Source organism: Macaca nemestrina, chromosome 3 (assembly GCF_043159975.1).
Source record: "Macaca nemestrina isolate mMacNem1 chromosome 3, mMacNem.hap1, whole genome shotgun sequence".
Lineage (NCBI taxonomy): Eukaryota > Metazoa > Chordata > Mammalia > Primates > Cercopithecidae > Macaca > Macaca nemestrina.
The window spans coordinates 70,109,700-70,125,314 of NC_092127.1; the positions used below are offsets into that span (position 1 = coordinate 70,109,700).

Below are 15,615 nucleotides of genomic sequence, written 5' to 3' on the forward strand. Positions count from 1 at the left end.
AGCCAAATGGGAGTGGCCTCAAAAAACAGTATTTTATTTGGAAAAAGGCAGAAACATACTGGTTTGGATGTGGCAGTAGGGAGCTATGATAATGCAAACCCATCTCTTTCTACCTGTGGTATGAGGGGCACAGGAGATGAACAACCTCCTATCTACATTGCTTGAAAGGGACTCATCATTTTGGGAATAAACACAGACTACTAAGAAGGAGTCATAAATCCTTCATGCAAAATCATTCAATGGGCACATGAATCTTCTAAAATGGCTGTTTTCTTAAGCTGTTTTGTTATTAATGAGAATTAGTAAGCCACACTCACCACTCTATGGTAGACATTCTTCCGCACACTGCTGTACATTTATCATCTCTTTGAAAGAAAACCAACCAATCATCCCAGATACAAAATCTAAAACCTAATTAAATAGGTCATCATATTTCTAAAATTTAGAGGCTAATCATTAAAACAGAATGAAATAAGCTTTGTCGGCCAACTTTAGAATTCTTTCTCATTCCCCATTCACTGCTAGGGATTTGACAGTAACCTTAAGACTTTCCTGTTACCCCTTCTATGTGTCCCTCAAATCCTTCTCTCATATAGCTCTGATAGAGACTTCTATTTTTTGACACACAAAAAGCTAAACAACTTGAGATAAAAAAAATAGGATACACAAATTCTGAGATGATTAGAATATGCCTTAAAATGCTATTTCACCATAAGGATATATGAAGAATAATACTCTACAAGCACACTCCCTTCTATTATACAATGGGGTAAAAGGATTTTTTGATCTCTAGAACATTATTCCTTTGAGATGAGATTTTAACACCCTACTGCCCTTGCTAATGATGTCGCTGGACTTCATGATAACAATATTCCTTTGGTTATTATGAATCAGCTGTGTCTTTTATGAGCTACTCTGAGACCTTTAGAGGGTCTCACCTGAGAGAAGAAGGGTTGCCTGACTCAATCTTGGTAGTTCAAGGCAAGAATCTTTGAGCAATCAGCATTCAAGCTGAGACCTGAAGCAGCAGAGGCATGGACATTCAGAGGACTGGGGACTGCAAGAAGTTTAATAGATCTAGATCTTGTAGTACACAGTAGGGAATGGAAAAAGCAACCGGAGATTTAAGTAGTAGCTTTGTAAACCATGCTAAGGATTGTGGTTTGTACTTTCCCTTGGAGGAATGGAATAGGGATCCACAGGAGTTTCTGCTGATTTCCACTTCTTCCAGACCACTCCGTGGGCGATGTTGACTGCAGAGCCCAGAGGCAGAGGGTATAGCTATAGCTCTACCTCCATAGCATCTGCATCCACATGCACACATATACTTAGTCCACTTATGACCCCGAACTGCAATACTCAAGTCTTTTAATACTATCAAAATGGAAAAGAAAGGGCTGGGTCTGCCCTTAGCTGGTTGGCTCAATCATATCATCAGTAGGAAAGATCTGTAGGGAAACTGGCCCCTAAGTTCTGTTTATTCTTTTCTAGATGGACTACAGATAAGTGATAAAAACTGAGGAGCTAGAGTCGGGGAGCTGGAGAAGGAAAAGTGTAATGTTAAAAATATAATCTGAGCATTAAGGAAAAAAAACCACTGATGCCACTCTACAGAGATTACAGGATGTCCTACCTAATGTTAAATTAGGTCACTGCTACTGATATAAATTTAAGACTGAAAGTTTAACATGCTTATTTTGTTACCAGGCTTGTGTGAGAAGAAGCGTTGTTTGCTTTCCATTGATCCTATTTGGATCCTTCTGTGAAGCTTAAAGTGGCCATGAGACACAGGTGAGGTCATGGTGAAAATGGTAAGCCATTTTAGTTTCTTCCTGCCAACCTTCCTTCCTGAGTCAGGCACTTTCATTTCAATCGCTATGAGATCACATAGTGGAAAGATGTATTCCCAGAGGGTGATACAGTGCAATACTATCCTTAACAGGCAAATCCAAGGCATAGCCAGTCCCAAGTGGATCACTAGTGCAAATCATAAAATACCTAAGTAACTTTTAGGTGACTTTCTCATAAACACCAGAATGACATGAGTTTTCTTAACAAAATATCACAGTGGTTTGAGACCTTGGATGCTTCTAAAACATTGTTATTGCTCCTAGATTTCCTTTGTCAGAGAGTTAGGAGAGAAACAGAGGTTTAATGAGTACCTTTTACTGTAAGTTGTTCAGGTGGGTGCTTTATGGAATTTGTTCATAAAATATGCATATCAGGTATTATTATTGCCTTCATTTTATTGATGAGAACACTGAGGCTCAGAGAGGTTAAGTAATCTGACGAAGATTCTGCAGAGTAAGTATGTTTAGTCAGCACTGAAGCCCAAGTCAATGGGTTTTGTTTCTAAAACACATGTTCTTTTCACTCTACCATATTTCTATTTCAGTGACCAGATATACCTATTTTTCTGACCTAGAAAGGAAGATTGGATTCATTCTCCATAGGCTTCAGAGTTCACAAATCACCATAACCAGTCAACTACCTGAAAGACTATTAGTCCTTAGCTTTAAACAAACTTTTCTACTTCCCTCCAAGTTGAAAGTATATTAGGTTGATTGCTCCCAAGTGATAAGGTTTTAATTCTCTGAAAAAAGAGAAAAAAATCACAATGTACCCAATTTTGAAAGTAAAGCTTAAATTATGAATGTAAAGGACTTCCCATTATGACCTTTGTCCCCAGCTCATAAGTGTGTATGTGTGTTCTTTTTCGTTCCTTTTTTGACATTTAAAACATTATTTATCTTTTAGAGATGGGGTCTGTCTGTTGCCCAGGCTGGAGTGGACCGGCATGATCACAACTCACTGCAATCTCCAACTCCTGGCTCAAGAGATCTTCCCGCCTTAGCCTCCCAAGTAGCTGGGACTACAGGCATGTGCCATTATACCTGGCTAATTTATTTTATTATAATTTTTAGAGTCCGATTGTCGCTATGTTGCTTAGGCTGGCCTCAAACTGTTGGTTTCGAACTCCTGGCCTCAAGTGATTCTCTTGTCTCAGCCTCTCTAATAGCTGGGATTACAGGCAAGAAACACTGCACCAGGCAACTCTTTTTCTTTTTTAACGAAATAATAGAGTTAGTAGAAAATAGTTTGCTTTTTAAAGTGCTTACTTAATAAAATAAAAAGTGGGCAACTCGAAATAAAAAAATCAAACAATATCAAAAATGTTTAAAAGATTTTTAAAAATCAAAATATAAAATAATACCAAAATTTAAAAACCGGGATTCTATTCCCCAATGTTCTGTTCAAATCTGTTAGATTTATCTTCCCTGGACCCTAAGTAATATCTTGGGCAAGCCCTAGAGCTTCTTTCCTGACCCTTAGTTAATAAGATGTTATCTGGTCACATTCAATCACAATAATAGACTCATTTTAGTAATAAACATCTTAAGACTAGTAATTAAAACTCTTTACTTCACACCAAGTTTCCTCCCCAAGCTTGGCCTGTTCCAGGTTGGCAGCGTGAAGTAGGGAAAGGAGAGATATGGTGACCTTTTCTTTGTACCTTTCTAGCTACCCTCTATACCCTAAACACACATACATACTGAGCTGTGGCTTCTGACTCTACTGGGTTTGGGGATGAGAGGCAGTGAGACTGAAACGAAGGAGTGGTTTTTTGTTTTTGTTTTTTTTTTTGAGACGGAGTCTCGCTTTGTCGCCCAGGCTGGAGTGCAGTGGCCGGATCTCAGCTCACTGCAAGCTCCGCCTCCCGGCTTTACGCCATTCTCCTGCCTCAGCCTCCCGAGTAGCTGGGACTACAGGCGCCCACCACCTCGCCCGGCTAGTTTTTTGTATTTTTTAGTAGAGACGGGGTTTCACCATATTAGCCAGGATGGTCTCGATCTCCTGACCTCGTGATCCGCCCGTCTCGGCCTCCCAAAGTGCTGAGATTACAGGCTTGAGCCACCGCGCCCGGCCAGGAGTGGTTTTAATTAATGGCACAGCTAAAACCGGATTTTGTTCTCTCTGCACATAGCAGATGTTTAAAGCTAATTCTTTTATGCAAGTTTTTATACTATCCAGCCTCATTTGTACCTCTTGAAATTTTGCTCAGTGGCCTATCACCATTCAGGATCAAGACAAAAATTAATGAGCACTTACTGCGTGTCATGCACTGTACCAAGTGCCACGATATTTATCCAAACTCCTGGCAATGCTAAACACAATGCAAAAAGACATATTAGAAAATGAATCTTATTAACTAACTTTTCAACTGTATTTCATCATAAAGTCTTACTTTATAAGATAATTGCTGCTATGAAAAAGAGACAGGTCATGGTCTCATTTCCCAGATGTTATCTGACTTACACTATAAATTATATTAGCTCCAACACAGTGTGCACTTTGAACTTAGAAAAACAATCTTCTGATAGCATGCATTCTAATTCTTGAAATAAGTATGCCCACAAACTGTAGTTGAAGACAGAATAGGTATGCTTCTCATGTTTTAATTCAGTTGAATTTCAGAAGATCTCAGGAATGTACAGAATGAGAATTAACTAATTAAGAATTAATTAATAAGAATTCTTATTAATTAATAAGAATTAATTGCTTGACATAGAGTAGTTAGGTGATTTCCTGAACTTTAAACTTCCACATCACAGTATAGGGTTGGTTCTAAGATAAGAAATATAATAAATTCTTGCCCAAGGACAGACCTGAATCTCTAGTTGCCTGGAGGCTGACTCAACTGAAATCATGGCATTTAATGGCACTTGGAAGGTAGACCGGAGTGAAAACTATGATAAGTTCATGGAAAAAATGGGTAAAGACTTTATTTCTTTGTGGCTTATTCTTTGCTTTCTTACAAACATTTTTCTTTCTAACTCCTAAATCTCTAGGAGATAACAGATAGCTTACAGATAGCTCCTAATGTGGTAGTGAGGATCCAGAAGATGTTCAGAGAAGGGAAATCATATTCTTACTTCTTACATTAGGAAGAATCCACTATCTCACTAATGGAAGAAAAGATTCTTTGAGTGCTGTCCTCTGAAACACACCAAAAAGATCCAGATATGTTTCCTTCACTCTTTAACTGAAAAATGACTTTTTTGTTGTTTACAGTAAGAAAATGGTAGTGTATAATGATAACTTCCAGATTTGAAAATGTTAAATTCTAGGAGATGGAAAAGCAAAGACCATATAAGAAAGTAATGGAAAAAGGTTCTCTTAAAATTTATAGCTCTGAATAAGTTAGATTTAATTCTTATTTCTTCTAACTTACAAAAGTTTTGGAATAATCTTGAGAAGCTATGTATTTTCTTCAGGGAAGCTTAATTTAACTGATTTATAAATTGATACCAATACTCTGGCAGCCCATATACTACATAAGATAGGCAAACAAATTTGTGTCATTCCCCTAAAAGAAAAATCTGCATCAATTATAGCTTACAGTTTAGGAATTCTAAGTTTAAATTTATAAAATTTGTAGAGTCTTACAGTGATTTTGGCTATAACATTTGCTAATTTTCTCATTTTTGTGTCAGAAATGCCACAAGAAACAAAGAGAATTATGAAGTTCAAAATTTTAAAGCCACTATGAAAAACAAAGGGGCATTTAAGAAAAAAGAATACGGTATATGTAGAATTAAATATGTGCTTCCTCATAAATATATGAATATACATTTTAATCCTTCATTTGATATTTCTAGAACTTAATTTACTTAACACTGAAATGAACAGTTTGTTAATCTTATTAAAGTTGTTCAGCTCTAAGATTCTATAATTCTGTACTGTACTTAATTTTTCTCAAGTTTTGGAAAAACAACTTTAATCAGTTCTCTTGATCTGATTGAAACTGAACTTCTATAGAAGCAATCTGAATGCTCTTATGCAAAGGCAATGCTACCGAGTTTTCTTCCCACCCTCAAAATAAACAAACAAAACACAACCTGGAAAAATAAACGCTTCTTATGGGATTTGACTTAATTTTCTCCATTGTCTTACCTTTTGCAGGTGTTAATTTAGGGAAAAGGAAGCTTGCAGCTCATGACAATTTGAAGCTGACAATTACACAAGAAGGAAATAAATTCACAGTCAAAGAATCAAGCACTTTTCGAAACATTGAAGTTGTTTTTGAACTTGGTGTCACCTTTAATTACAACCTAGCAGACGGAACTGAACTCAGTGTAAGAATTTTTTTTATGAGCAATGCATTCTTGATTTTTCTACCCAATATTAAAATGATCTCTGCTCTATTTCATTGGTTGGTTTAATTAATGCAGGTCTCCTTCATTTACTGAAGAAGCCAATGAAGTTTGTCTATGTTATATATTGCACAAATTGGCAGGGTTATCTCAGTATTACACTTTTATTTTTATATGCATCTGTGAAGAATCTGAATCGAACAATAAGAATTAGAAAAAATATCTTTTGAATGACTGAGTATAGACCTATTCATAAAAAAAATCAAAACTGTGTTTTTAAACAGTACAGCAACAGCAGCTTTTAGAGTTAATATGTAACTTAACTGTAATAGTAATTTAATATGTTGAAATAATAAAAGAAATGGACAAACGAATAAATGAGTGAGTTACCAAATGGCAAGCTTTGATGTAGTGCAGGTCATTGAGAGTGTACCTTTTCACGTTTAAGATAACACATTTTAGGAAGTCATCATTTTCAACAAATTTTTTAAAAACTTTTTTAGCCTCAACATTTTTCTATTTAAATTACATATGTTTGTAATGACAATTTAACTACTGAATGTTTTATCAGTTATGCCTTTCTTTAATTAGTTCCACAATCACACAAATTAAAACAAGCACAGAGTTGTTAACCTCTCTATGAAACTTATTAACCATGTTAATAAGTTAACCATGACTATATTTCTGGATATGTAACATGAAAGATTCAGAAAGAAGCCCTGCTCATCTGCCTTAAAATTCAGCATATGGAAATTATTTAAGAAAACAAGCATAATGGTTATCAACACATACTCTGTAGCCCAATGGTCTAGGTTCAATCCTGACTGTGACTTTAGGTGAATCACTGGGCCATTTTACAGTCTCCTCTTCTGTAAAGTAGGATAACAGTATCAATTTCATAGGGTCACCATGAAGATTAAATGAAAAACTGTGTCTACAGAACTCAGAACAGTGCCTGACATGTGTAAGACCCTAATAAATGCCATTATTGTTATCATCATTATTATGTAGGGGACCTGGAGCCTTGAGGGAAATAAACTTGTTGGAAAATTCAAACGGACAGACAATGGAAATGAACTGAATACTGTCCGAGAAATTATAGGCGATGAACTAGTCCAGGTGAGTTGTAACATTTATAGCTATTTTCAAAAGGCAAAAATTACTACAAAACAATAATTTTTATCACTGCTGAGCTAGATCTTCAGTAAACAGACTACTTCTTTTCTCATAAATCTTACTGATTTAAAAAATATTGTATAGCTATTTTCTGATGCCTATTTACTAAAGAGAACTTATATATGTCAAATGATCAATGCCTATTTTAACTGAAAATGTAAACGACTACAAACCAACAAGCGTTTTAAAATGGCTGTATCCTATATCTGTATAAAATCTTGCTATCAAGTACAAGAAAAAATTGTATAAACTCATACTCATATAATATATATAATACAAAAATAGTATAAACTCATATAGTATAAAACGATAATAATACCAATATTTTTCTTAATTTAGATGTAAATCTTAAAGATAAATTCTTCTGTTTGTTAACACCTTTCAGACTTACGTATATGAAGGAGTAGAGGCCAAGAGGATCTTTAAAAAGGACTGAACATTATTCTTGGAGCACAGCCCAAAATACAAATTGGACAGAAGATCTATATTGTACCAGAACTGTTTCTTTCACCCCATCAAGTATAAGGTTACTGACTGATTGGTCCTTTTATAAACATTGGTATATTTCCATTCGTGCCAAAGCAAAAGAAGTAAAAGCTAATTAGGATTTAATTTGTTTTATATTCTCTAAGACATATATTTACTAAAAGAATTTGTGACATTTTAAAAAACAAAAATAAATATTGTGTCCATGTTGCTTTATATGTAGCCTTGCCTTTTAAAACAAAAAGTATGTGAATATGAATTGACAGATTGTTTTGGTAGAGAGAGGGTCTTCCTCTGTCTCTCAGGCTGGAATGTAGTGGAGAGATCATAGCTCGCTGTAACCTCAAACTCTTGGACTCATGCAATCTTCCTGCCTCAGCCTTCTGAGCAGCTAGGACTATGGGTACACTTCACCATGCCCAGCTAATTTTTGTTTTCTTTTCTTTTCATTTTTTTTTTTTTTTAGAGATGGGGTCTTGCTATATTGCCCAGGCTGGTCTTGAATCCCTGGCCTCAAGTGATCCTCCTGCCTCAGCCTATCAAGTTGCTTTTTTTCTTTACATTTGATAAACTGAAAACATAGGTTGCATATGACTCTTTAACATCTTGCACTGGTTGTGAATAATTTTCTGGCACTGGTTGTAAGTAATATCTATTATTATAAAAATAATATATGCTCAACCAGAGAACTTAGAAATAAGAAACATAAATGTAAAATAAGTATTTCCATAACTCATAATCCAGAGATAACTGTCATTCTGATTTTTACAGATATCCTCCCAATCCTCTTCCCTGGGGATAGATATTTCCCAATACATACCACTTTGAATAGGATGACAGGAAATAAATGATGTACTAAGTTAAATTAAATTATTGTATTACATTTTTCTACATATCAGTGATTCCCAGGCTTGGTTGAAAATCAGGATCATCTGAGAAACTTAAACAGTTTCTGCATTCTTAATCTCCACTGTTATTCTATTCTATCAGAATCGCTAATAGAACCAAGAATTCTAGAAAATTTCCTGGTGATTCTGATGCAGCCTGTCCACTAACTAGTCTTTGAGAACAATGGAGATATCAGTTATCAATGTTATTTTTAACCACCCCCTTTCTTTTTTGTTGTTGTGGTGGTTTTCTTCACATAAACATATACACTGCCAATTTTCCAGGGCTCAAAAAATTTCCTTTTATTCATATTTTCACATGACATACTATTTTATGTGCTTCATGTAATTGTATTTTAGCAGGGCATATATTAGGGGATGGAGAGAGGGGTCAAATATTTTAAGCATTTGCAGCTGCAACTCTGGACTTTTGACAAATTCTTTTTGACGCTGATGCAGATAACTGTTTAACATTTACATAGCTCTTACTACTTGCCCCACACTGTTCTAAGCAGTATATACATATGACACATACATTAAAATGTAGGAAGAAAAATGTTTGAGTACCTGATGAAAATGAATAGATTAGACAGTGTGTAATATTTGAAAGTTGATACTGTGTTTTCTCACTTATAAGTGGGAGCTAAATAATGTATACACATGGACACACCAGAGTGTAGAATAATAGACGCTGGAGACTTGGAAGAGTTGCAGGGTTGGCCGGGGGGCGGGGTGAGGGATGAGGACTTACTTAATGGGTACAATGTACATTATTCAGGGGGCGATGGTTACAGCCCAGACTTTACCACTATGCAATATACCCATGTCACAAAACTATACTTGTACTCCTCAAATTTATACAAAAAAAACCTTAAATCTATGTTCATTTTATAATTTCATAAAAATCCTCACATAGGAAATAGTAATTATTCAGATTTTCACACGCTTCTCTTCATAAAAGCTCAATATGCTTCTATCCCTCTAATCTTACGTGTCTACCATATATGAATCAGGAAAAGGTAGGTATTAATCTCACTGGAGAGAGACAAAGGCACAAAGAAGTTTATTATCTTGTCTAATATTGTACAAAGTCCATGATGAACAGAAGAATTAAATGTAGGTCTTGACTTTCAGCCTAGATCATTATTATCTATGCTATTACTCAGCCTGTTATAAACAAAAATATATTAAGAAAAAAAATGTGCTTAATTCCTCAGTGGCACCCAAGAATAGCACTCTAAATGAGTCAGGTCAGACTGTAAAATAACGGTACTCAGTGATTAGACACATCTATTTCTAGTCTCATTGCAGACTTACTTTTTTCACCATTTATATCCTTTCTAGAATTAAATTTCCACTATGTATTAGTATTGGAGAGCAGCCTATTATATGTTAAGTGACTTCCATTTCAATAACCCTTTTATGGGAAAACTAACCTTGTCGTTACACCACCGCGGTTGGCCAAAAGAGGGTCCCTGACCCAAGAGCAGCCAATCGACCACAATTGGGCCAGATCATGAGCTCTGTGTAGAAGGAAAAAAAACAACTAACTGAACCCACAAGAACCTCTTTTTAGAGAGTTTGAATTTCAGAAGTACAGAGTTAGTAGTTGATAGGAAGGAAAAAAGCTTAAGGAGGACAAATAGAGCAAACAGTAATTAGAAGTCATGAGTACCTGAAACTATGAACAAGCAGAAACCATAGGGTAAACAGCAGAATGTTGGGGCAGTCAGAAGCAGTTGGAGTAGTAGAAGCTGAAATATTTACACATGCAATACGGTATCTGGGATTTGCTTCAAATTGCTTTCTCCCCAGTCTAGGGTTGGGGAGGAAGATTGATACAAGTTGGCAATTCCTGCAGCTGTTGCAAAGTGCCTGACACATAACCCATGATAGGTTCACTGAATAGGAACATAGGAATTCATTATACTCATCTCTGTAGTACTTTTGTATGTATTTGAGATTTTCCATAACAAGAAGTTAAAAATATAGTATTTACATACACATATAACTCCAGAATCCAGCCACTTTCCATCACTTCCACTGCTATCACCTTAGTATGAGACACCATTATCTTTTTCCTGGATTACTGTTACAACTCTCTGAAAAGCCTACAAACTTCTACCTTCCCCACTCCATCCCTTTAGTCTCTTTTTCTACACAGCAGCCAGAAGGATCCTAAATCTGATACGTCACTTCTCTGTTCAAACTGCTGCAATGGCTCCCATTTTCACTCAGAGGAAAAAGCCAATGTTCTTACAATGACCTGTAAGACCCTGAATGATCAGATCCCCTGTTACCTATCCAACACATGGTCCTGTTTTTCATGAAATATCTAGGGGAAGCGTGTTTAAAGCAGAGGAAACACCCTGGAGCAAAGACACCAAGGCAGTAGCAAGCCTCATAAATTTGAAGAAAACAGCCTGGAAAGAGTCCCCAAGATCACCCAGAGCTGACCAAAAACAAGACCAATGTTCAGGAAATACAGGCTGATTCAGCTTTCCTAAAATTTAGGAATGATATCGTGAAAGAGACTGGGTTTTAGAATCACAGACTTGCCCAAATTCTTGTCTTCCCATTTACTGACTAAAATTCACGTTCTGATTCTCAATTTTTCTCATTTGAAAAATGGGGAGAATATAATGATTTTCTGAGCTTGTTGCTAACTGAGGTATTATGTATAAAACATCAAGTGTAATGCCCAGCACACACCTGGTACTCAAATGTAACACAAACATGTACCCTTCTCTTGTAGAGAAAATGGGGCAAAGTATATCCTGAGCAGATGGGAAAACTCGTTTCTTAAAATACCTCTCATGGAGTCTGCGTAAGAGAGTGAGCCTTGGTCTGGTAGATGAGAATACTTAGATCCGGTCCAGTCTGAGACATAACTAGCTGGGGACTTTGGGAGAGCCTCTTCATCTCTTTGGAATGTAATCATCTTTAAAATGAGAGGATTGAACTAGATCTCTAAATTTTCTTTCAGTGCTAAGATTCTATGACGTCTCAATAACATTTAGTGATTCCTTCCTTTCTTAAGCAGCCCTTTTGGTGTGGGTCACAGGGGACAGGGCAATAGAATAATGGAAGGTAGAATGGGAAGAGGGAAATATTTACATTATAAAGTATGGTTGGTTTCATGGGTGTATGGCTTATGCAGGCTCAGAGGGCTCTGTGCTCGGTTTAATGCTCTTCTCTTACTGTCCTAAAATTCTCAATACTTTTTGAACAACTTTTGCATTTTCATTTTACACAGGGCCCTGAAAATTATGTGGCTGGTTCTATTTCTATGGATTGATTATTAATAAGTACAAAAGATATTTTCCTATGAGGAACTACAGAGCATGGCAGCAAGATATCTCTAGGCACCTAAAGAGGGGTGGATGGATGGAAAAGATAGTTGCCTGGGATAAAATGGAAATGAGATAAAGTTATGTGGGGATGGGGAGGGGAAAAAGGAGATAGATGGTCACTTCAACATTATAAAGTGCTTCTTTACCTTTTGCTACTTGCTTTCTCTAAACTATAGTATTAGAATGCCATCTGCTGGCCAAGGATACACTCTTTCAGAGGTTTCCAATGCAGTCTCTGCTGCATTTGTGTCTAGGAGGTCTGATATACCAGAAGGTCTGATATACCATATTCTATACTTTAAAACGATAATTATTAAATGTTTCTTCAGTTCCAAACTCCATATTAAACAAAGCTAATACAGACTCCTCTTGAACTGATCCACTAAAACTGCTTTCATTTATTGAACAAAAAATAATTTTAAAAAAGCACTATGTGCCAGGCAGAAAGTATTTAATGATGAACACTATTGGTAGAGATACTTAGGTCATTAAGAATTTCCTCAAATGGATACAAATTCTCAGCCTCATCTTGGGTCTGAATCAAAGTACCAAGAATAGCATCATCATCTTCAGCATTGGATGGTCATCTAGAGTAGGGTTATACTTTCACTCAGTGTGTGCTAATAATGCAGGATGCTGTATATTGCCTTCAGGCCCGATGACCAACCTTTAGGCTATTGTCTGCAACAGATTTTACTGGAGAATTGACTGGAAAAGAAGAGTATGCAAGACAATGGCAGAAGATGAAAGTTAGGAGCAAACGGTGGAAATCAATAGTCATGGATAAAGCATAGTGTTCCAGAGGGCTTCTCTCATCCATATATATCCCCATTGAAGATTCCATTAGAATGACGGATTGCAAGAAGTCCTCCCTGCCATGTAATCAAGATTACCAGGAATGAAAGAGGGAGCTTAAATAATTAGTAGTTAGAACTGCTGTGAAGTGAAGGAGTAGTAGAACTCTGAAGGAGGGCAGGCAAGGAAGTGCTCCCTAAATGTCAGTCCAGTTTCAAAGCCACATCTCTCAGATTACAGGTAGTGAAACTCATTCTTATCAAATGATTCTGGCACACTCACTATATTCACTGGAGAAAACACCTGAAAGTCAAAGAACAGTACTCTTCCTAAACTTGAAAGCAAAACATCCTTTAGGTAAAGGAGTATATGCTCAATGTCATTTCTTGGTTTCAATTTAGAAACTTTTTAACAAGGTTTTTTTTAAAAGGATACTGTAGGGCACAAATGTGACACAGAACTTCCTCTCTTTAACATATACTCGGAACACAGAAACCTCGGTGAAGATGGAGGTTATTTCATAATCCCAGTCCAGACTGTTTGTCCTGCGTGTTCCCATGGTACAAGGTGTTCAACTCCAGCAATACCATTACTCTGAATTCAATCGGCTTGCCTGCCTCCTCTAGTTTGTGAGCTATATGAGAGTAAGGATAGGGTCTTATATCTATACCCTACACTGTATCCCTCTAACACATAGTAAATATTAATGATTGTAATTTGGGGCATGCTGGGCAGCCCCAGCCTCAGAAAGCCAGCTTTCCCTATTCTTTCTTATACCCAGAAGATCTACTGAGGGAATCAGCCCTTGTTGTTCTTTACAAACAGATAAACTTATTTTGAACCAGATCACTGTAGCCATATCTGATTAGGTCAAAAATGGCCACCTGATCCAAGGGCAGTCAATTTCTATACTTGAGAGCAGCCAATGATAGAACTTTGTCCAAGACCAATAATTCTCATTAATTAAAACCAGGTAGGGTGTCTGTTGAGAATTTGACTTCAATACACAGGAAAAGTCATTAGCTAGTAATGATGGGCAAAAGTTAAAAGATACAGATGGAAAAGCAAACAACAGAGGCCATGAGGTAAAAGCAGCCATGATAAGTTCTAGTAAACAAAAACTGGATAGAAGAAAAGAGGGGTGAGATAACATTTTTAGATGTGGAAGTAATGAACTCTTGCTTCTGGTGGATAAAAAGAAAACTTGTTCAGTATAGGCTCCTTGTACTCTGAGTAGCCAAGAATACATATTCCTTTAACCAAATATGCATCAAGCACCTACCATGTGCTAAATATGACATGAGTTTTAGTGGTGGACAAGACTAATCTATTTGGTTTCATGGAACTTCAAATCTAGCTTACCTTAGAATCTAGACATGGAAGACATATTGAACAAGTAAAAACTAGTGTGATAAGTATGATAAAGGAGTAAAGGTAGGCTCTCATAGAAATATATGCTATCTTGAATTATACTTTCCATTGAACTATTTTTCATAAGATGCTTGATTGTATGGACTTTCTTGAATTCTTAGAGGGCTTAACTCACATTTCAGTCTCCTATCATCCTTATTTTCATACAAATTGGCTCCTACACACAAGCGGGAAATCATAAAATCTAAATAAATGCTTTCTTTATAAAACATAGCACTAACTCAGATACAGTTAAATGCAACTCCTTCTACAAGTTAACATTTATTAATACATGGTGTTTCCAATGTGCCAGATATTTTTCAAAGTGCTTTCTCATACCAATTCAAGTTCGTCATCACAACAAAGTCTATATAATAAGAACAATTATTGCTAGTCTCATTTTACACATGAGAAAACTGAGGCAGAGAGAGGTTATATAACTTGCCCAAGGTCAACAGCCGTAAGTCGCTGAACCAGAATTTGGACCCAAGCAGTCGTCCTAGAGTCCAAATTCAATTTTACTTAATGTGGTTATGTAGATACATTTTCATTCAAAATATCATCCATCAAATATGTATTAAGCATGACTTACATGCAGGCACTATGTGCCAGGTGCTGATATAGGTGTTACAGATACGACAAAGAACAAGACGGACAAAAATCCCTGTCATCATGGAAGGGATACAGATAACAAGCAAGATAATGAAGTGAAATATATAGTACATTAGATGATATAAGTGCTATTGAGAAAAATAAAGCCAGAAAGAGGGATGTGGAGTGTCAGAGGTGAGATCACGGATGCAGTTTTAAATAGAGACTCGGATAGCACTGAATAGGTAACATTTGAGCAACACCCTGAAGCGAGTGAGAGAACGAACCATTCTAAGTATGTTTTAGTCAGAGCCCTGGATTTGGATCCTTGAGCCAGTGACAGTCTTAAAAGAGCCTTGGAATTACACTAAGTGTTCCTGGGCTCTGTAATATAAACAGTCTAGGGCTGGATACAGTGGCTCACACCTGCAATCCCAGCTACGCAGGAGGCTGAGGCAGGAGGATCCCTCGAGCCCAGGAGGTCAAGGCTGCAGTGAGCCATGATCATGCCACTGCACTCCAGGCTGGGAGAGACTCTGTCACAAAAAAATATATAAAGAGCCTAATTAGCATAGCCTATGGGGGCTCAAAGTTTCTAGCTGAGGAAGAAGAGAGTAATGTAACAAAATAAGCATTATGAAACAAGCAATAGACTCCTTCTATCTTTTGACTGGAATTTCTGAAGGATTATTTTGTGAGGCAACAATACTGAAAACTTTATGAACTCTATTCTTCCCAGTTTCTAGTTGTTATAAAACCAAC

The 15,615-nt window shown here is 36.6% G+C and overlaps 1 protein-coding gene and 1 long non-coding RNA gene across 6 annotated transcripts in view; one reads left to right on the plus strand and one right to left on the minus strand.

Moving 5' to 3' along the window:
• The window catches only part of LOC105486177 (uncharacterized), a 66,191-nt gene that overhangs the window by 40,018 nt on the left and 10,558 nt on the right, over positions 1–15,615 (minus strand). For 2 of the 5 annotated variants that reach the window (XR_011621050.1, XR_011621049.1), the window contains exon 2: positions 4,111–4,165. The exons of the other annotated variants lie outside the window; for them this stretch is intronic. This is a non-coding gene — a long non-coding RNA (uncharacterized lncRNA). The remainder of the gene's footprint in view (positions 1–4,110; positions 4,166–15,615) is intronic. 5 annotated transcript variants of the gene reach the window in all.
• LOC105486176 (fatty acid binding protein 2) lies at positions 4,693–9,584 on the plus strand. The gene is made up of 4 exons (XM_011748899.2): positions 4,693–4,774; positions 5,965–6,137; positions 7,167–7,274; positions 7,717–9,584. The coding sequence occupies exons 1-4, from the start codon at positions 4,708–4,710 to the stop codon at positions 7,765–7,767; spliced, it is 399 nt and encodes a 132-aa protein (XP_011747201.1). The 5' UTR covers positions 4,693–4,707; the 3' UTR covers positions 7,768–9,584.

Bases quoted from the DNA above. Each gene is read 5' to 3' on its own strand.
- LOC105486176 (XM_011748899.2), top strand. From the start codon at position 4,708: ATGGCATTTAATGGCACTTGGAAGGTAGACCGGAGTGAAAACTATGAT. The intron at 6,138-7,166 runs GTAAGAATTTTT...ATTATTATGTAG, and splicing joins CAGACGGAACTGAACTCAGT to GGGACCTGGAGCCTTGAGGG. The intron at 7,275-7,716 runs GTGAGTTGTAAC...AACACCTTTCAG, and splicing joins TAGGCGATGAACTAGTCCAG to ACTTACGTATATGAAGGAGT.